The sequence below is a fragment of the Festucalex cinctus genome, chromosome 14, assembly GCF_051991245.1.
Source record: "Festucalex cinctus isolate MCC-2025b chromosome 14, RoL_Fcin_1.0, whole genome shotgun sequence".
Lineage (NCBI taxonomy): Eukaryota > Metazoa > Chordata > Actinopteri > Syngnathiformes > Syngnathidae > Festucalex > Festucalex cinctus.
Window position 1 is genome coordinate 21,898,834 of NC_135424.1, and position 22,451 is coordinate 21,921,284.

The window sequence follows — 22,451 nt, forward strand, 5'->3', positions numbered from 1 at the left end:
TGGCATGGGTTCCAAATATGAATTGTTGCTGTTGCATGATGTGGTGACGTCACAGTCCAACCCATCAAATGCACAGAAGCTGTCGAGGGAAAAATCTAATATATACAGTACAAAAATTTTGCGTGCATCAACATTGAACCATATTTACAATTTCATATGTACAATAGATGAAATATTGATTTTACGAGCGGCTTGTGAAGCTTGCCACCAGCGCTTATTCATTCTCATTTGAGCGTGTCCTCACTCTGTGGCGTCCGAAGTCTTCCTGCGGCCATGGAAGACGCCATTCCTGAGGCGGGAGCCATGACCTTTCATACAAGTGAATCTGGTCGGCGATGGATGCCTGCGTTTGCGCAACTTTTACCATTAACCATGAAAAATTCACCCATTATGTAATTGTAAGTATGATTCAGTGTTGTAGTAAAACATTATTATGCCTATTGTATAGACTGCATTTTTCTGACTTTGGCGATGGCAACGGGCGCCTCTGCCTCGCTCATGAAAAAGCAGGAAATGAGCTTGTGCAGCGGGTTGCTTGCTGCATCTATCGGCCAATCAGATCACGGTGACGACAGTGACCGACAGTGTCTAAAGCGCGGTTCCATTGTAACTGCTCGACTCTGTCTATGGAAAGGCGAGCATCCAGGACCAAAAAATGCTGTTTTGGTGTGGAACCAGGCTAATGAGAAAGCGCCCAGTAACTGGTCCTGGTTTGTGTTACATGTTGTGTGTGGTAGGAACAGATTCCAGCCCTGCTGAATGTTTTCAACCAAGACAAATACATACAGAAAGCATGCCTTATCTAATATATGGCGTACTTCATAAAAGTGTCAGAAAAACTGCACATACTGACCCATACAAGTGGTTCCCTCCTCATCAACAAGGAATCCTTGTGGACACACACAACGGAAACTACCCTCAGTGTTTTGGCACAGACCGCCAGAGCACAAAGATGGTGTCTCCAAGCATTCATCTAAATCTGAACAAACAAAAGAGCACAAATTCTGTTTAGAAATACGGTGAGATCGTCAGTGGTCAATCACGCCCTGAAGTGGGCACTGACTGGCTGTCATTGAGTTTGGCATAAGCTGATAGGCAATTGGAGGTGGGAGGGCAAGTTCAGGAGTAGATAAAATACGTGAATGGAGCATTGTTGGTCCAATCAACGGTAAATTTGAAGATAAAAAAAAAAAAAATGCCCCAAAGACACCACTGATAAAGGGAGTTTGCTTACCACAGAAGCAGATCAAGTTTAGGCTGCCACATAAACAAAAAGCACCCAGTCACGACTGAAGACAGAGCTAATGATTGCAACGAAGTCACTAATGCTAATGTAGCGGGACATAGTAGACATAGTTCTTCACCCAACTAAACTCTAGAACACCCACGTATGAGCAAGACTGCAAACGATACACTTTTGAATGTTCTTTCCAAGTGGATAGCGATGAACTGATGAAAAGCGGCAAACATTTCCTCAATATGGCAAATAACTGGAAAATTAAAAACAATCACACACCATACAAAAAAAAATGTCATATGCAACGATTGGATAAAAAGCGTGAGCAACTTACAATAATAATGTATTTAAATAAAAATACATCCAGCTGTCTCACCCTATGCACCTTGCGTGGTCGCACTGCTGTCATGATCCACAGGATCGACGAAGCGCCAAATTTACACCAGCCTTCCATAAACGTTTGCGTCACTCAAACTCCATGTGGCTATTAGCGCTGGTGTTGGTGAATTAGATGTTGTTTATCAATTATTATTTTGCCGGATTGGTCAATCACCGTACGCAGTCTCACGGCTCGCGAGCACTACGCCTTGCAGTTAGCATCCAAAAGTTGTCGTTCGCGGCAAAATAAACCACTTTGTAAACAGTTTGACTGTTTGATTTCATCACCAAGCAATTGTGGTACTGTTCCATTCTGTTCCGCTACTGTGTTCCATAACCATTCAGCATTTTCACCAGACAGAAGTTTTTGGTCCTTCTGGGGAAACTTTCTACCAATTCAAATACTTTGGCATATTTAGGATGTGGGGAGGTAGGTTTGGGGGATCTGATTGAAGGCCTACGTTTAAAAACCACTGCCCACCACTGATATACACCTTTCTAATTAGACTAGAATTAGATCAAAGTAATGTATGGAATTTATAAACAATGAAGAGGAAAATGATAGCAAATAAAATCCTGTCCACATAAAAAGACATTACCATGAAATGATCTTAAAACTTCACGGCATTTTACACTCACCTACACAAGAGGTCAGCGCATCATTCAAGCGGTATCCCTCATCACAATGGCAGGTGTAGCCTTCAGCGGTGTTGTAACAATGCCCTTGACCACAAATATCAGGGTTGATATGGCACTCATCCACCTCTGTTTCAGAAGGAAAAGCAAATTATTACAGCAAAATCCCACACATTATGTCAATAACTAAGTGAGAACCATGTCGTCCCGTATCGACAGTTCTGAGAAGGAATCATCGACAGCACAAATAAACACAAAATGTAGTTTTCAAATGAAGGGTTTTATTATTGAGGGGGAAAAAATACAAACCTACACGGCCTTGTGTGAAAAAGTGACTGCACCTAGCAGGGCTCTACACTTACCTTTCCACTGGTAGTACTGATGCGAGTAACATTTTTAGTTGGTCGCACAGCACAGGATTTGGTCTCACCATTTTTTTGTGGAGGTACAGCATGACCTTAGGCATACGCAACTCGATATATTAGCAAAATATTTTATTGGAACATGAGGTTTGCCTGCAACAGCAATGACTATCAAAACGAGTTAATAATTGCGTATAACTTAACTCATGTGAACATTATTTTGTTTAGCTCAGTATAAGTCAGTATTTTTTTTTCTTCATCTACTCCTCAGCCGATGTTCCCCTGCCCGTTTGATTTGGCACCCTCCGCTCGCCCTCCTTTACCACCATCATTCTCCTCCTCATTCTCATTTTATTTTAGAAAATAATCATCAATAGACCGCTTCATTTAAAAAAAAAAAAATTGCTGCCGCTTTTCCATTAGCCCCGCTCGGCACGCCACCACACCACACCACACCACACTCAACCACACTACACCCGCCTCCTTGCATTACAGGAAGGGGGCGGGATCATTTGAACTGTCCAAGCCAAGCTTGCATTCCCCAATGCGTGCAGTACTGCCATAACATTTCATGAGTGGCAAGTCACGCCAACATTGAGCCATATTTACAATTTAATATGGACCACCATGGATGAAATATTGAGATTCACGACCGGCTCGCGAGTCGCGAAACGATTTGTGAATGGAGAGCTCTCCCGCTGGAGCTCTCATTCAAGTGAATGGGAACACACCACCAGCGAGCATTGTTCACTCGGGATTTTTTTTTTTAAACCACAAACATTATAAATCTATCGACAAGTACCTTTTAAATTGTAAATATAGCTCAGCGCTGTTGTAAAACATTATTATATTTATTGTATGTACCGTATTTTTACGACTTTGGAGAAGAACAGCGGGCGACTCTGCCTCCCTCACGTAAAACAAGGAAATATGGTGTGTGCCACGGCCTTGCTTGCTGCGTTGCTGTCGGCCAATCAGATGACAGGAGACGACATGGCCCCTCTCGTCCCCCAACGACAGGCGCTGCAGAACCACTGCCGAAAAGGTTCTAAACAGCGGTTACAACGGAATCGCTCGGCCCCGAAAGAGTCCCATGAAGACAAAAAAAAAAAGAATGCCGCTTCGGTGTGGAACTGGTCCAGTGGAAAAGCGCCATATTTATGTTTGTATGTAAATTGTAGTCTGCGTGGTGCGCGTGTACGGGTATGCAGCCAATCACATTGCAGTGGGTCATGTTTCACTCAAATACTATTTTAATGAGACGGCGCGCTCTCGTTGCTACGGAGGAGCCAGCAGAGGACAGGGCGACGTTCGAACGTACGTTTTAAACATAGTAAAGAAAGGAGCATTAATGCACTTACGAGCGAGCGGTATTTTTTTTTCACCAGCACACACTTGAAAGTTGGCCGCATTTGCGAGTGAAATGCTCACACTGTCTAGCCCTGCCTAGCCTCGCCTAAACCTAATAAGTGGTTGGTGTAGTATCTGTTTTATTACAGTATTGTTTAAATAATATGGCAAAGAACATGTTAAGTAACCTGTAAGTGACCTGCGTGAAACAGACAATGACAAAACTACAAAAGTAAAGACAAGGACTGGACCATACCTGCTAACTGAGTTGGTGCAATGTCTTGGCCTGCATTAGAAGGGAAAACCTCCACTGGAACAGGCGGGGAGCTCTTCTCAACTACCTCTATAAAATTTAAAACACACAAATTAATACTTACAGTATATTCATTGATGCCAGTGATATGCTTTGGTCAAATATTTGAAAATTAAAGTACACTTTAAATTACATAGCCCTGTTGAAAGCAGTTAGTTTTGAGGAATCTTCTCTGTCCCGTACAATTGAGCCATTAGTAACACACCTCCCAGTGGCAAAATGCGTATGGCTTTGCATTATGATGGCAGAGCTAAACAGAGCCTTTGTACTCGCGCCTCAAGTTTACAAGAAGGTAAGTGCAAAGGCCACCTGAGTCTTCAGAAGGACAGTAAATTTGTATATCCACTCTTAGAGGTGGCCCATCACCAAGCATTAATGTGTACACGTGCCACATGTACCATAAAAATGGTATCTAATTTAAATGCACAATTAATTAAACTAATACGACACACCAAAAAAAACTAATTTCCATGTTTTTACAGAACACAAAAAGGTATGTGAACCTTTGGATTGAAAAATTGACGGCACTTCCTTTGGCAGCAATAACCTCAACCAAGACATTCCCTGTAGTTGTAGATTAGACCTGCCCAATAGTCTAGAACAAAATGTGGACTATTCTTCTTTACAAAACTATTTCAGTTCAGCAGTGTTGTCTGGACATTTGGTGTGACACTCTCTGGAGGTCATGCCACAATCTAGCTGAGGTCAAGAGTCTGACTGGGACGGTGTATTTTCTTCTGTTGAAGCCATTCAGTTGGGTATTCACTTCCATTATTTGGCTGTCGTCTTGTTTAAGTTTCAATTGGTAGACGGAAGGTCTTGAGTTGCCTTGCAAAATGTCCCGATAAACTTCACATTTTCAATGACAGCAATGTGTCCAGGTTCAGAAGTAGGAAAGCATTTGCGGACTATGATGACTCCTCCAAAATACTTCACAGTTGGGATGTGGTTTTGATGGTGGTGCGGTGTCCTTATTCTCTTTACGCATACTGTTGTATATTCCTTCCAAACAACTCAACTTTAGTTTCATCTGTCAGCACAACAGTTTGCCAGTAGCACTGTGGGACATCCAGGAAACTTCACATCTGTAGCATTTTTTTTTTTTTTTTTTTTGGACACCAGTGGTTCCTTCAGCGGTATTGATAAAGGAAATTCATTCTTCAATTGTTTAATATTTTACATATTATAGATTTGTCAAAGAATTATTAGCTCGTGCCAACGATTTCTGTAAGTGTTAAAAAGACCCAAGGATTTTTCTTCATATCACAGATCATTCTGTGCTTTGCTGTTGTGGTTATCCTTACAGGACAGCCACTTCTGAGCAATGGTGTTGAACTTTCTCCATTTAAAGACAATCTGTCTTACCGTGGACTAATGCACATTCAATCTTTTAAACATAGTTTTGTGACCCTTTCTGACTTTATCAATTAAAACGAACAGTTCAGCTTCAACCAACACCATCAATCATGTGGAACTGAACTCTACTTTGACTCCTCACTCTTGGAGATATCACTGATCAATGTGTTCACATTACATTACATACTACAGTTTGTCTAATAAAAACTATGACAACATGTCATTGTTTGTGTGGAATTAGTTTAGGCAAATTATGTTTGTCTCGTGTTGTGATTTAGAGATTTGTTCTGCGATTGGCTGGTGACCAGGCCATCAAACGTGTCCCCTGCCTGATGCCCCACAGTCAGTTTAGATAGGTTTCACCTCTCTTGTGTGACCTGTGAGGAAGTATAGAAAATGTATGGAGGGATGGTTAGATGGCTATAATATTGGAAACAAAAGCCAAATCAAAATTTAGCATTCTAAATTGTACTGTGGAACTGCACTGCTTGGTGGAAATGTGGCTTACATGTGGCTTAGGTGGGAGAGTCAGTCTACCCTCAGGGGGAAAAAAAAAAAAAGAAAAAAAAAGAAAAAAAAAGAAAAAAAAAGAAAAAAAAAAAAAGCTGGGTCCACAAACTTGTTCCTCATACATAGCTCAATTAGCTCACCCAGACATTTAAAATGCTTTTGTTGAATATACGATATAGTATATTGAATTTGTAATGCCAATAAAATACATTATGAAAATGCTATAAGCTTTGATTCTGTCTCACCGCTTTGAAGCTAAGGACAGATGGCTGATTTAGCTGAGTTTCAGACTTGCAGATCCAAGAAAGGCTCACATGCTATTATGATGAATTTGTGCCATAATTTCAGTAGTGCAATACACTTGAAAACTTTAAGGACTATAGCCTTTTTAAGTAACATGGCATAAAGTACGGTGCTGAGAAAGTATATTGGCAATATTTTTCACTGTAGGCCTATATATTTTATGGAAAAAACACTGCAAAGATAATTATGTAAATGTTTTTATGGAAAAGTATTAAATCAAAACCAAAGCAGCTTTATCTATCAACCAAAAAAAACAAAATGGCATCTTTTTGTTGTGCCATTAACGCCTTGTTCTTTAGATTGGTCCATAATTTCTACAACTGACCATGTGGTGACTGACTAATAGTACCGATAAGCAATATGAAATTGACCAAATTTTGACATACAGGTATGAGGTTTTGGCCTGGGATATGTAAAGTACAGTATATTTAGCACCAAAGTATAACAAAGTGAGTCAGTCACACTTCCAGGACTGTCCTGATTGGCAAGTGCTCATCCTTTGTGGCTTACTACCAGGCATTTGTAAAGTGCCCTCAAGACTGGTATTTGCAACTCAAAGAATTTTCTCAGGTATTGCAGTCACATCCATATGCCACACTGTTAGTTGTGTCTCCTACACAGTGTGTGGATGCGATAACAGGTCGCTTTAAAAGGACAATACTCCGGCAGCAGGACCACTATGTTTTTTTTTTTGCATAAGGATAAACAAGAGGAGAAGCATTTTCGAAACTGAACTGCCCCTGTTTGGTGCAACGTAGACAGGCACATGTAGACACGCAAGGAGAGATGTCAACATGAAAGCTGCACGCAAAGAGTGCTGCACCTAGGAATGGTGCCTTGCTCAAGGGCACCGCGACAGTAGCTAGCAACAAGTTGCTAGTTTTATATTTTGTCCACATCTGGAATTGAATCATGATCCTCCGGTCTCAAAGCTCAAGTTCATACAGACGAGATACTGCCATGCCACCTATAATGACTTGTAATGAGATTTTCTGAGAAGTGCGATCAACAACCTGTCATCTAATTGTTCATTTTGATTTTGAGTATGGTTCTGTAATCAGTCCACAGTGGGCCCAAATTGATCATCTTTTCATTATTTTGTTCTCAACAAAATACTACAAATTATGTAATCAAGTTGGAAAACTTTTATTCCTAGTAACACTGAATAAGTAACTCACAATTGTTACATAAAGATTTACATTTCTCTATTATTTTACTGTGAACCTTTTCCAACATGTAAAGGGTAGGCAAACAGACACCTGGGTAAGTTGCATTCATCGTGACGGTGGATACACCTGGAGATAGTTGGGGTAGTATGGAATCAACGACTGGCCTATTACTAACCACAGGTACTACCAGCTCCTTCAACGACAAAACACAGAGAACAATAATAGAAAAATAAGGACAAATGGGAAGATTTCCAAACCTTTACATTAATGCATTTCAGCTTGCACGTGAAGCACATCAAGCTTTTGCCATGCAAGACGCATGTCTGTAAGAATATTAGCACTCAGCTTGTATAGTAACTGACTGCTACTCAGTTATAGAGAAAGAATGAGCACATCAGCAGGGAAGCCAGAAGACCAATTATCTACACTGGATTGCTTTTGGGGAAAAAAAAGAAAAAAAAAGTACAAGCGTTCCAATACGCCATTTATTTCATTCAGCTCATTAAAGGTCATGTATTAGGCTACACTTAAAAAAAAAAGAGACTTCAATCACTCAATTATGCAACAGTGTCTGACTTCATGCAAATGCAATTTGCCTGCAATGCAGCAGCTGATAATTCTTTTGCGCATGCCAGCTGTCTCAACGCAACCTACCTGATCTGGGGCAGTGGTTGCTAACAACCGCAAAATACATAAAAGGAAAATAGTTAAATATAATAATGTAAACACAATGAATGACTACCTGAAGAACATTTTTTTTCAAAAATGAAGGTGGCCTTTGAGAGTCTACTGTACATACAATTGCAAGGTCAAATAATAACTTATAGTAAACATTATGTACCAGAATGAAATGTCAAATATCCCAGTCAGTATTCTTAGCCCCCACGACCCTTGTGAGGAATAAGCGGTTAAGAAAATGGATGGATGGAAGTATTCTTAGCTTGGAGATAAAACAACATACTACCCCACCAGCATTGGACATGGTACTAAAATGCCAAAGTCAATGGCTGCCAAGGCCCCATTATACATTCTGGTCCAATCTTGGTTGATGGATTTCTGTCAGTTGTTTTTGTTATGTTTGTCTAGAATGCGAGGAAAATTCAATTTCACTCTGGCTAAAAAATGTAGCTATCATTTGTACTCTGCAGCAAAAGACTTATTAACAGTTTGTCCTTAAACTGGAAACTGACAAGCATGACCTGAATAATAATTGAAATGAAAAGGAATGATCTCCAACAGTTTTTTTTTGTTTGTTTTTTTTTTTGTAAGGAAATTTTGAGCATACAAGAAAAATATATTCGAACTGTTGGTGAATGTCCGGCGAACGTTTGCGACTGTGAACAAACCCTGACAAGAAACCAACATTCGCTACCTTCACAAACTTCCACCCCTCAGTGGAATATTGGCTGATCTTGGTTATAACTGTTGAAAAAAGTTTTCATAAAGGTTTGTCAAATTCTCCTTGTCAATGGTGTTCTTTAAGGGTCAGTCTTAGGGGCCATCCATTTTGCATGCTTCTTTCTACTGACGTCAGCAAATGTGAAGGTATCTCATACCACTCGTATGCCGGTGAACTCCAGATGTATTTTTCTTTTAATCTTGATAACTGATTACATGATTGCTGACTGCAATTTATGGCTGGATGGCTCACATCTTGCTTCAGCTGAATGTGGTAAAAAAAAAAAAAAAATGCAGTCTATTGCTTTCAAATTGTGGAGTGCTCTTCCATTTGAGTTTCAAGCTGCCTCCTCTATTCACATGCTTCAATGAAATTGTTTAAGCAGGTATTCCAGTCTGTCAGACTGGACGAAACAAGTACAACAATGTTAATTGAATGCAAGATATAGTTACCGACTGAAAATGTTCAGATTGTATTCTGTCTACTAAACTAAACTTAAATAATATACTGGTAATGTAAACAGATTGAATTTAAACAATTTATTAGGATGGAATTGTGGTACTAAGCTAAAACCATGTTCATCCAATTATTTTATATTAGTTTGCCATGTATAATAAAGTGGCATTTTTATGCATCACACTCTCCATTGGTCGGAGAAGTCATACCAAATGTCAAGCACAGAGGATTGTGAATGATTTTGAGTCGTTTTACCGCCATAGGACCTGGGTGTCATTCACTTAATTCCATCTGTCCAACAGTTAAAGGCTGGAAAAAGTTGGGTCATGCAACAGGACTACCAACCACAAAAAAACACATAAATAAATAAAATAAAATTTATTATATTTATTTATTTATTTAAAATATTCTCATAATGGTGTAAAGATGAGTGGGCGAAATGATTGTCTTTTGAATAGCACAGTGTAATATATGCCTTATTGATAATCTGAGGTTGTATTATGAATTTTAGGACCTAATAAGTACCAGATTACAGTATCTTTTTATGTCAGAAAATATTAGAATGTTATAATTAACGGAAAACACATTTTAACAACCTGGATTTTGAATTCAGCAAATTTGGTGGTTCCCTTTTATTGTGTTTAATATGTTCCTTAAAATCTGGGATGTACAACCGACTATTGAAAACTGGAAATGATTTGTATTGTTACCAGCCCATGCTATCACTTTAAATGTATGTACAATTTTGTACTTAAGTTGTTTAACAGCTTATATGGGTCACTTGAAAGCAGATCAATCAATATGTAGAGTATATAGACACTAGTTGAAATCAGGACTGGTCATGCTCACCTGTAGTGTAAATCACAGACAGATAAAGAACCAAAACATACAGCTAGAGCTGCTCAAAAGTTCGGGACAATGAAATGTAATTGTTTTCAAAGCCAATCCAGTCATCCAAATGTGCATATTTTTCATTCATTTAAGACAAACTAGAAGGCAGAAAGTCCCACAAACAAGCAGCAATTTCAGTAGACTGCAGTCAAGGCCTGGCAACGGACCTTATGAGAGGAAACAACAATGACTGTTACCCATTAGCAGTCATTGACTGAAAAGCTGTTTCCTCGAAATGCAATCAGCAAAATAAATGCATCTCTTTTTGCTACTTTTTCCCCATAGTTCCATTTTGGTTTTTAAATCTTAGCTCATGAATTGTGTTCATACTTAAAACTTACATAATCACTCTCAAGAATGTCTGTTTTTTTCCCCATGCATATGAATTAAAGCAAATAACCAAATCATAGACTCACCTGGTATAATCTCTTCTGGCTTCCCAAAAGCCACCACTGGTTTTTCGGGTGTTGGCAATAGGTGGGGTGTAAGTGCATCAATAGATGTCTGCTGGAATGTAACTGTAACTTTATTGACGGGTGGATTTGGGAGAACAGTGTAGCCCATCCCACCAGGGCAAATATCTTTGAACATAGCTATACAGGGAAAGAAAAACACAAATATTTAGGATACCTATTTCGATAGACAATGACATTATTTGCACAAAATCATTTTCAGAATTGCATGAAATAGATTTTAAGTGGTAGTTCAGATTAAAATAATGAGGAATGTGTTGAATTGAGGTTCTCATTGTGCTTCAAAAAGACAAGAGCTGCTTTTCCACCAACAAGCCCAGGAACTTTGAGTTCTGGGTAAAGGGAGTTCTTGGTTGTAAAAGTTCAGCAATGAATTTACAATCGTGTTTCCACAGCGTCTTCGTGTTCTCTGTAATTAATTCAAATGAGTTTGATGAGTCCAGACGATGTAAAAACAACACCCACAAATTTGACCAACCAGTCTTGGCCATTGCAGCCTGCTCCCTCAAAGTTCCAGCCTGGCTCAGCAAGACCCTGCTCCTGACATAGTATTTGGATGCCCCCTGGGGAATTTAATTACCTTGGAAATTGTTGTTGGTGGAAAAACACCCAAACTGAATTTTACCAAAGTAAACTGAAGTTCTCCAAAAGTTCCAGCGGTGGAAAAGCCCCTAATATTGGCATTTTTTCCTATATTACTGTTTCTTAAAGATGATGTTGCAGCTTGCATCTGTTCATTGTTTTTTTTTCTTTTAAACTGAACATCTAACAGGGTTTCCCCTACTCATTTGCTCCCAATAACATGTAAATATGTTTTTTAAAAATATTCTAAGTGTCCCAAAGACGTATTTATACGTTTTGTTGTTGTTGTTGTTTTTTTTAATACTAGAGCATACAGAAGGCTTTGATGCAGCCTCTCAACTGCAAAGAATGGTTGCAGAAATGGTAGTTATTAAACAAACGGCCAGCAGGTGGCAGCAGAGCAAAGGAGATCAACCAGGGCCATCAAGAAAAAAAGCTAATTACTTACAATTTTAAATAGATTTGTGAAAACTGATGAAACTTAGCTCTCTTCTAATGCTAATTGCTGCAAAACAGAAACAGATAGAAACATACTTTTTTTCCTGATGAAAGAAGAGACAATCTTTCTTTTGATAGGTTCCATGCTTTTATAGCAATAGAACACAATATTCTGTGGGCCATGCAAAATCAATCAAAATCCAGTAAAACAGCCGGGAGCGAACGGGACTGCTTCTGTGAAAATGGCTGGGAGTGAATGAGTTAAATTGAAATATATGCACACTAGTTACAAATTTATATAAAATGGACAAAATCTGCGACTTAAAAAAACAAACAAAAACGTACATTCACAATTTTTTGGCAAAATAGAAGAAATTAAAAAAGAAAACAAAAACATCACCCAAAACTATTTTAGATAACTCATTAACTAAAAAATTCGGAAAGTTGTTTCTCATTGCACCTACAAATCCAAACTCATTTCAACTAGCATGTGGAAATGTGAGGAAAAAAAGAGAAAAAGGGTCAATGGCAAAAGTTCAAAACTACTGTACAAGGAAAGCGGTTGGTACACGAAAAAAGCAACTAATAAGCCAAGCTGTGACACGGGGGAAAAAGCATGCAGCTTCTCAAAAGGGTAATAATAAAACAGAGTTTATGTACAATGGGCATGTATGAGGAAGTTTGTGATAAGTATTTGTTGTTAAGTGTATATGTTACCTCACACAAAGCGAGCATAGGCTCTCAGAAGACAATAAATTCATCATTCTGTGAAGATCCAGAACTAAAACTAAAGAATTAAAAAGAAAGTCAATTACTTAATATGGACACTTACAATTTTGGTGAGCTCCCAACATGTTTTTTTTAAATATTCATTTCTGTTAGAAAAAGCAAGTCAATAACTATAATTCTCTTCATCATTACAAAAATAATAATGTGCTATTTTTTTTCCCCATCAAGACAGTAAATTTGAAAAATTATGAGTAAAACAAAAATAAAAATAGAGGTTTTATATGCTGTTGTAGTAACCATTACAGAAACATGATCACATATTTAGCTAATTATCAGTGCTGTTAAAAGAGATATATGCATTTGTTTCACAATTTAATGACATATCCGTAACATACTTTTGACAAAACACTTTAAAGCTGAAGAATTTTGTTCCACTTTTCACCCATTGGTCACTAAAATTAGCCTGTTTTGAGGTGTTGGTTCAGTCTCACACGATGCTCAACCCACTTCCTCTGTGAGGCCAATGCCGAGCCCAGTTTTTGTTCCCATGATTGCTAAGAGTACAGCGAGTCAGTGGCTGTTTTGTTTTAATGTAAATTATGTAAATGAGAACCACTCACATGACAGTCTGTGTCAGAACAGCTACTCATAAACACATTATGGAAAGTAGGCAGCCCCCAAAAGATTTACTTGGTCGCATCATTTCATACATGATGAGTGGGCAGGCACTCGTGAGACCCGACTACAGAATTTGGATATGAGAAATTTAAAAAAGTCAATTTTATGTGTCCCTTCAATTTAGGGCAGATATGGCAAAAACCTTATTTCGGGGGTGGTCTAAATGTGTTTTCAGACAAGTGAAAAAAGACACTTTTGGATCATGACGAGAGTCTAACCCCGCTGGAGGCCTTACCTGTTCCTGGTGGGGGACATTTGTCGCAATGTGGTCCCCAGGCTTTGCCCACACTGCAGCAGCAGAGCTGTTTGCTCAGCTGAGCAGACACTGGGTGCAAACACTGCCTCCCTGAGCTCACCAAACGGAAGCAAGCCCCCTTCTCCTCTTGGATTGCAGGCATGTTGGCTGAGGAGGTGTGCAGGAGGAGGACAAAGAGGAGCAGAGCAGATGCGACGCAAGTGGTGCACCAGAGTACCAGAAGGGACACACAAGGGGAAAGAAATGACAAAGTGAAGAAATGAAGAAGTCCCCATCACCAAAGAAAACTTGCCTCATTTGACACCAATATATGTGTCACATATGACATAAATAAACAGTCGTAAAACACCAAACTGCAAAAAGAAAAGTATTTTGTGTCGATTGGTCATTCCTCCACATCTGGTGACAACACTGAGAGCTAAACACAAAACACAGAAACGCATTTAAACCCAACACAGCACAGATTAAACACTGCAGGAAAGACATGAGTAAACATTAGCATGCATTGACAGCCAAGCACTGGTTGAGATGAAAGCATGCAGAGGGGTTTAGTTTGGGCTTTCCAAGTCAAATGGTGTAATTAAACATCGTCACATACCAATGACAGCTGGAATTGTTCTAACTAGAACAGACAAAATATTTTTCTCCAAGAGGAACAAATAAATAAATAAATAAATAAATAAAATAAAGGCTTTTAAGATCCACTATTACAAGTAGATCGTTCATGGATAGATTTAGGCTTTGTTTATCCGTAATGGAAAATCACTCAAGATTAAGTAAAACACTTGAATAAAGGCTGAATTCACAAATATGAAAAATCAATTAATTGCACCTTTATCCAAATACCAACTCGGTTATTCCTTGGCCTGTACACTATACACCACCACTTTCTACACTACTTCTGCTAGTTTGTCTTTATCATAATGGCTGTTATGAAAAAGGACTTGTGCACAGTGTTTCACAAGTAATGTATAATATTATGCCTGGTGATCCCCGCCCGTTATGTTCTGTCTTATGTTATGTGTGTGTTTTTTTTCCTCTAAATTTTCCCTACGATCTGTTAGTGGCCCCAAGGTGGGGAAGCTGAGTAGGGATGTGCACACCTGGGGACAATTGGTAATTAGTTCCTTGTTTGAAAGCCCTGTTTACATGGAAGCAAAGCCAACTTTGTTCCTCAAACAAATCTTGTACAGACAGAACCGTCTCAAGACATGCGAGTGTCCAAAAGAAAACGCCAAGGACATTTAACGGCTGTAATATATATGTCAAGTCTGGAGTGGCACTTTAGTGCTGCCACAGAGAGTTAAAGGAAAGCGTAGAAGAAGATGAATTATATGCTTAATGATGTTTACAGGAGGAAATTTGTTTTATTATTTTTTTTATTGCAGAATTATAACTGTAATTCAACAAAAGATGACTGCCAAATCTAATATTGGAATCTAGGAACTGAGCAATGGAAGAAAAGGGGGTCTTCAAAGTAGTTTAGACACTAATCTGCTTGCGAGATGGGAGGAGTAAGATGGCTACCGTGTGCCTTCAATGGCTTGCACGGGCGTGTATGGGCTATTGGTTATCCAGTAATATATAGAGATCAGTGAGACGAACACAACACAGGAGGTGAAAATGCCGGTTGATTCAAGTATAACATCACACAAAACATTTTGCTGTAAAACCATAAACAAGCAAAGGAGGTTGCGCAAAACGATGAGATGGATATCCGCCTTTGTTGTTGACAGACTGGTGGTTCATGCGCCATTATGAGAGAATTACGTCATCACCGGAGTAGTAGCTATCCTGCTATGGTGTCCACATTGGAACGTACGGGGTGCGTTTTGAAATCTTTCCACTCTAGAGCCCAGTTTCAAAAGTGATCGGTTTCAAGCTCTGAAACCGAGCCGCCGTATGGTCGGTCGAACTGCCCAAACGGCAAGAAACTCGTGCGGATACATTGAAACGAGCCTTTGTGCGAAGGCTCCCCAGCATGTCACCAGATCATTCTTCTGATTGCAGTGTGCAATCTTGGTTTCTGTCTCTTTGGGTTACAGTCTGGTCCTCCTGCACGTGGCAGTAGAATGGTTTTAGGACATTCTTTTCTAGCAACAATTTTTGATTTGTTTGTACTTTGTAATTTATGCTCCTATCTAATTGGTAGCACCTTTTGTTCCACAGCTGTGTTCTTTTGTACTTTAATGTTTTGTTTATTGCTTTAGTTTTTTTGTAAGACTATTTGAGTTTTCTGATGAAACCATAACACCCCCACCCCTTACCACCCGATTATTATGACCCTTTAACTGTTCTCTTTTCTGTTATTTGCTAGTCATATCATATAAGCTGACACTTAGCCTTTTTTTTATTTTTTATTTTTTATTTTATTTTATTTTTTACACAAGCGAGTCATTTACTTCCTGAGGTGAAAAAAAAGCTACTAGACTGAGAGTTCCATCATATCAGAACATAAACTAGGGATGTATAGGTATTGGTATAGGTAAAACAAAAAATAATCACAACTGGAATTTGCCCACCAAGCTGGTACCGGTAACTGCTCTGGCTGATAAACGACTGATCCAATGAATAAATCAAATGAATATGGTGTTTCCTCTTGCTGTATCATAAACAAGTGACCCAGGTGATAAATAATGATTTCCTTCAACCATGTCTAATCATTACAGTGACAGCACTGTAATGTGAATAGACTCACTGGTAGGTGCCAATACAGTTGAGCACAGAAAATCATAAACCTTGACCATTTTCAATTCCATTTGGTTGAAATAAAGTCACACAAATCCAAATGATAGGGTAAATCAGTAGGATACCAAGGAAGAACATTTGATTGACCACTTCAAATGTGTTAAACAGTTTGTAACATAGAAGAACACCTTGTTCACAATAGTATTTGCGCACCATTACGGAAACAAACGAATGAGTGGCCCCTTGCCAGAGGTGCTTCTCGAACTGACCTCGTATACCTGCCGGTTGAGTAAAAACATCTGTAGCTAATGCCAAACTGTGGCACAGTTTTTACTTTCTAGACCTGGATTTCCCACCTCTGTCCCTTGCAAGACTGACATGTTGGTGTTGCCCAACCAGTTGCTATATTTGACAAATTTAAAATTTTTATTGTACCCCAAATAACCCTATTCCAACAGTTAAGGGGAAATATTTATGAAGCACCTTCACTCCATTTCTTTTCTCAACAATGTGATTCTGTGGGACTTTTAGTAAACACATAGGTGATTAAGTGCACAGCTGTCCATGTTTTGGACTAATACATTGTTGTAACTAAGACTGGACTTTAGTTGTCAAGTTTTGGTGCCACTGCCTCTTGCCCAAATGCAACTGTGAGAGGCTCCAAAATGTAAGTAACATGCAGGACAAAACCAATGGTCCATAAGCACTGCACATGTATTGTCAGTTCAAACCTATCAACCACCCACTATCAACTGATGAAAACTGCTATGGTGTTCAATAAAAGCCACCAAAGCAAAGGTAGACCATTTACAGTCTGCCTTGCAGTGCATGCGGTAAAAAAACAAACAAAAACAAAACAAAACATGCCATTATCCATGCACTACATTCATATGCACTGCATCAAGCATGTTAAATAAAAGCACATCTCCTTATCTTGATATGCTTAAGAGCATGTGGAAATGTATGCTGTATTTCCCAGTTATTGAGCCAGGAAATCATGCGAATATCAAACACAAAAAGTAAAGTTTTTAAATGATCTTTCAAACCAATGCAAAATTTGATGTATTATTTTAAGCGAATAGACAACATTGAGCAGTTAACACAATATATTTAGGTTGTCACACTGCATTCACTAGCAGCGTGATCCATAGCAGACACCTGCATATTAACATAACCATATTTCCAATTCAGACATGACAACACATTATAACATGACATCGATCAAACATACCGTAACCTGTGTATGCTAAGGCTAATGAAAAGTTAGCAGCTAACTCGCCAAAAAGATTCCTGAGATAACAGTCCCTATGTCAGAAACGGAATTAGCCTTTTCACATGCATCATACATCACCATTGTGCTGCCATGAAAGGCAGCTTTGCATCGCCTTCTTCTTGAGTATTTTTTGATGAAATGCTTCCTAACTTTTGAGCTCTGTTGTTAACACCAGTTAGTCATAATGCTGGATTAGCTGCCGCACTTTTGTTTACATCACGTATGACCAGAGGTGTGTACGAACGGGCTACATTTACGCTGTCAAGTAACTTTTGGGACAAATTTTATTAGCCAAAGTATTTTTGATCCAACATACTTTTTACTTTTACTTGAGTATATGTGGTATGTTAAGAAGAAACCGTTATGTTTTACTCTATTACATTGGGCTGCATTCTCTTCACTACTTTTAGTTTTATGTATTTCTTAATCAGTAATATGAACGACATTTTATTCTCAATTATATGATGTAAGTTAAGTACTAATGGTATTGGTATCAGTGACTACTCGAGTTGAGAACACGTACTGATATCGGTCTGAAAAAAGTAGTATTGTGACATCCCTAGTTAATGAACAAAATTTGAATAATACATAAAATTTTTTGAACTTAATTAAATAATTTACCAAAAATTTGAAATTGTATACTCTTGCTAACCAATGAAAACATGTACAGTATTGCAATTGCAAGCATATACCAATTGGTGTGATTTTTTTGAAGTCTGAAAAAACAGCGTTATCATAAATATGATTTATTCATATTACTGTGCGGTATATATTTATTCGTTTTTTTTATTGTTGGTTGTCTGATTGATGTTATTGTTTTTTTTTCTTTTTGATGACGCATAATACATAATATCATCTGACTGTAGTTTGTAGTGCAATAGGAAACTTACATATGCATGTGGTGAGCATGGGACCAGGGATGTATCCAGGTTTACACACACATCGATAGCTGCCCACAGTGTTCAAACAATTTCCATTGGGACAAACTCCCTGCAGCTGGCACTCATCAAAATCTGCAAATAAAAAATAATAATTGAGCACAAAACATGTATGCATTTTCAAATTGAAATGATAGGAACGAATCGAATTGGTCATTTATGCAGGACAATGCCATGAAAAATTGGCAAACACATGCCAATTGCCTTGCACTTGTAAGAAAACCAGGATTCGCTGCATTTGCTTCCTGCATGCAGATGTGCTGTCTATAAAAATAGAGTCCTGTGGGGTTACAATGATGCCAACTTTGTCGTTTGCAAGTATTTAAACCCTTCTAGCAAGCCTTTCCAAATGTTTGAAATCACAAGTCACCCCTCTTTACAGATCAGGAGCTTCTGACCCGTCCGAACACAATTTGCACTTCATTCTCCCTCTACAGACCTGCCAAATACAAGGTGAGTCAGAAGAGGTCCAGGACTGTTGTCACAAAAAGGATATTTCAAACCCAAATAACAAACCATGGGGCCTATTCACTAAAGGTTTGCGTCGCCTTTGCACCGCGCTAACCTGCAAAAAATGAGCATTTAGGGAGCATCTAATTCACTAAACACGCGCAGATGGGGAAATCCGTCACTAAAGCCTAATTTATGCCTCCACGTTTGCTCTCGCATTGATGACCGTAGATCATGTGATCTACGGCGTTCAAGAATTTTAAGTGCCGCGTCGCTCGTGGCCGGCTGCGGTGCACACGTCGCCAATCCTTGAACGCCGTAGATGGCGGGGCCTAGCTCGCTTCTGATTGGTCCGTTCGATGGCGTTTTTTCTTTTTCTTTTTTTTTCTCTCTCTCACCGCCCCCCGCCCAGATAGTTTCCGTGAAGGCAACGGGCGGCGCAAATCGACATCCTGCTCGGAGACCACGGCTGAGCATGTGGATATGTGCCTGGGACGAGAGGCGGAAATCAACAATAACTTCAAAAAAAATAAATAAATAAAAAAAAAAAAAAAAAAAAAAACTGTGTTCGCTAAGCGCATGGCTGTTGTGTTTTGGCGAGTTTACGGCCGACACCGGTGCAAATTGGCAATAATTAATTGCCACGGTGATGAACTTACTCTCCTCTCTTTGTTTCGTGTTTCTGAATTAAATTGAACTTCCTGAATCCGTCATAAAATGCAGAGGAATCGCCACTCTGTGGCTTCCCAGCCATAGCGACAGCGGGACTTGGTGTGAAACTCCAGCAGACACCGATGTGTATTGTGATGTGTATTGCGCACAAGTCGGGAGACAAACGCACGAGCGGAGCTACGCCGTAACGCCTCCGCGCGAGCTGAGGCCTTAAGTGCTCTGCCGAACAGATTGCGTCACGGTGCGCCGGTGTTATTTGCGCGTATGTAAATTAGGTAATTTGCATATATTTGACGCAAAATATGCCCACCCAAATGCAAATGAGACCCATTGATATGCAGCGTCTAATTCACTAACGCCAGCGCAAATAGCAACACCGCGTTTGCGTGACGCAAATAACGTTTTTGGAAAGCATGTATTAACATGACGAACCTCGATCTCCGGCAGTGCATGCCATTTGCCGCACAACATGCTGATCACGCAGAGAGGAGAGAAAGAGAGAGAGAAAAAGAGAGCGAGGGGGAAATATTTCCGTGTTAGTTTAAGACACATCGCGTAACCTGGGCTGATCGGCAATAGCGGGGAGGCATTTTACGATCATTTTTACGTGCCAGATGCATACTGTACGGCCACGCCAACCTCTGAAAATATATTTTTGAAACACGATCGCAACAATAATTTGTACTTTATGAATGAATGACGTCGTTGTCGTCCTCTCTGCTTAATGGCGCTCTAAACGTTTACTCTCGGTCCAACCTCGCTTTCTGATAATGTAATCTTTCTCGCAACTGTTACTATAACAACCATGTTCTTGGCGCAAATCCATTGCCATGTGTGGTAAATCAGGTGCAAATTTGCTCCAAGCTGTCAGTTTTGTGGGCGTGTTTGCGCCGGTATATCATTAGAGCAATATCCTTAGTGAATAGGTTGGTAACTGGGCGCAGACTGCGGGTGCAGTTGTGGTGCAATATTTCGTGCTATTACTGGATGCAGCGCATTCTTAGTGAATATGCCCCCATGAGTTTTCACCTTCAGGGGCATATTCACTAAGAATGCGCTGCGTCCGGTAATAGCGCGAAATATTGCACCACAACTGCACCCGCAGTCTGCGCCCAGTTACCAACCTATTCACTAAGGATATTGCTCTAATCATATACCGGCGTAAACACGCCCACAAAACTGACAGCTTGGAGCAAATTTGCACCTGATTTACCACACATGGCAATGGATTTGCGGCAAGAACATGCTTGTTATAAGTAACAGTTGCGAGAAATATGACATTATCAGAAAGCGAGGTTGGACCGAGAGTAAGCGTTTAGAGCGCCATTAAGCTGTACAGAGCAGAGAGGACGACAACGACGTCATTCATTCAAAAAGTACAAATTATTGTTGCGATCGTATTTTAAAAATATATTTTCAGAGGTTGGCGTGGGTGTACAGTATGCATCTGGCACATAAGAATGATCGTAAAATGTCTCCCTGACATTGCCTATCAGCCCGGGTTACGTTATGTTGTCCTAAACTAACACGGAAATATTTCCCTCTCTCTCTCTCTCTCTCTCTCTCTCTCCTCTCTGCGTGATCAGCCGCGCATGTTGTGCTGCAAATGGCATGCACTGCCGGAGATCGAGGTGCGTCAGGTTATACATGCTTTCCAAAAATGTTATTTGCGTCACGCAAACGCGTGTTGCTATTTGCGCTGACGTTAGTGAATTAGACGCTGCATATCAATGAGTCTCATTTGCACTGGGGTGGGCATATTTTGCATCAAATTTATGCAAATTACCTCATTTACATACGCGCAAATAACACTGGCGCACCGTCACGCAATCTATTCGGCAGAGCACTTAGTGACGGATTTCCCCATCTGCGCGTGTTTAGTGAATTAGGTGCTCCCTAATTGCTCAATTTTTGCCGGTTAGCGCGGTGCAAAGGCGACGCAAACCTTTATGAATAGGCCCCTCAGTGTGTGGACGACGATCAACCACATGGACACATAGCACATAGCACATCTACACAGGAATCCTGCAGTGTGTGCTTCATTCAGTGTATGACAAGAGGTGTGAGTTGCCACGACAATTTATGGCTGCTTCAAGACTAGAGATAGACCGATATGTTTTTCTTGAGGCCGACACCGATACCAATTATTAGTAGTGAAGGACGCCGATAACCGATATTTGGAGCCAATATTCATTTTCACTAAAAAGGGAAAATATTAGCATCAAAATTTGGAAAAAATACAAATTCCAGCTCTTATCTATTTATTTAAATTTTTAAAACGTATGTTTATTGAGCAACTTTTAGGGCTAGTAAAATATTGGGAGTTTTTTTGTTTTTTTTGTTTTTTAATCTTAGTCAATAGACATCTATTTTAAAATCTAACAAGTTCTGGGATCTCCCAGGATCAGTAGCATGTTTTCAAAAGTTAAATAAAAACAATTGTGTTTTCTACACAAAATAAAGTCTTCCAAAATTTCAAAATATCCAAAGCATTAAATTTTTACTTATCTTAGTTTTAATTTCAAACAAAAACAGAAGGCGCAGGGTGTTCCCAGGGTCAACAAAAATGAAAATAAACTTTTTTTTTTTTTTTTTACATTTAAATTAGTTCCCTGAAGTTAACACTTTTTTTTTTTTTTTTTTTTTTTTTTTAATGGATCTATTATCAGCCATATGATTCTTCAAAATGGCTGATGCCGATATTTCTCAAAATGCTGAATATCGGTGCCAATAATCAGTCTATCCCTATTCAAGACCACAAACGCGCCTGGCTCACACTGCCCTAAGCATCCGTCAGTTCCTGGCTAAGAAGAATATCACCATGTAGGATCAACTCTCTTCTTACCTGACCTGACTCTATGTGAATTTTTTTTCTTGTTTCCCAAGCTCAAGTGAGTCATCAAGAGAACCCTTT

General features: G+C 39.4%; 1 protein-coding gene across 5 annotated transcripts in view; it reads right to left on the reverse strand.

The window, feature by feature from the left end:
• The window catches only part of ltbp1 (latent transforming growth factor beta binding protein 1), a 97,352-nt gene that overhangs the window by 20,830 nt on the left and 54,071 nt on the right, over positions 1 to 22,451 (reverse strand). For 3 of the 5 annotated variants that reach the window (XM_077494394.1, XM_077494397.1, XM_077494398.1), the window contains 8 exons: positions 18,368 to 18,490; positions 13,496 to 13,663; positions 10,777 to 10,953; positions 8,269 to 8,288; positions 7,705 to 7,807; positions 4,220 to 4,306; positions 2,255 to 2,380; positions 854 to 979 (listed from right to left, as the gene is read on the reverse strand). In XM_077494394.1, coding sequence (XP_077350520.1) covers positions 854 to 979; positions 2,255 to 2,380; positions 4,220 to 4,306; positions 7,705 to 7,807; positions 8,269 to 8,288; positions 10,777 to 10,953; positions 13,496 to 13,663; positions 18,368 to 18,490 — 930 coding nt within the window. The remainder of the gene's footprint in view (positions 1 to 853; positions 980 to 2,254; positions 2,381 to 4,219; positions 4,307 to 7,704; positions 7,808 to 8,268; positions 8,289 to 10,776; positions 10,954 to 13,495; positions 13,664 to 18,367; positions 18,491 to 22,451) is intronic. The other 2 variants (XM_077494396.1, XM_077494395.1) reach the window with 2 other exon arrangements.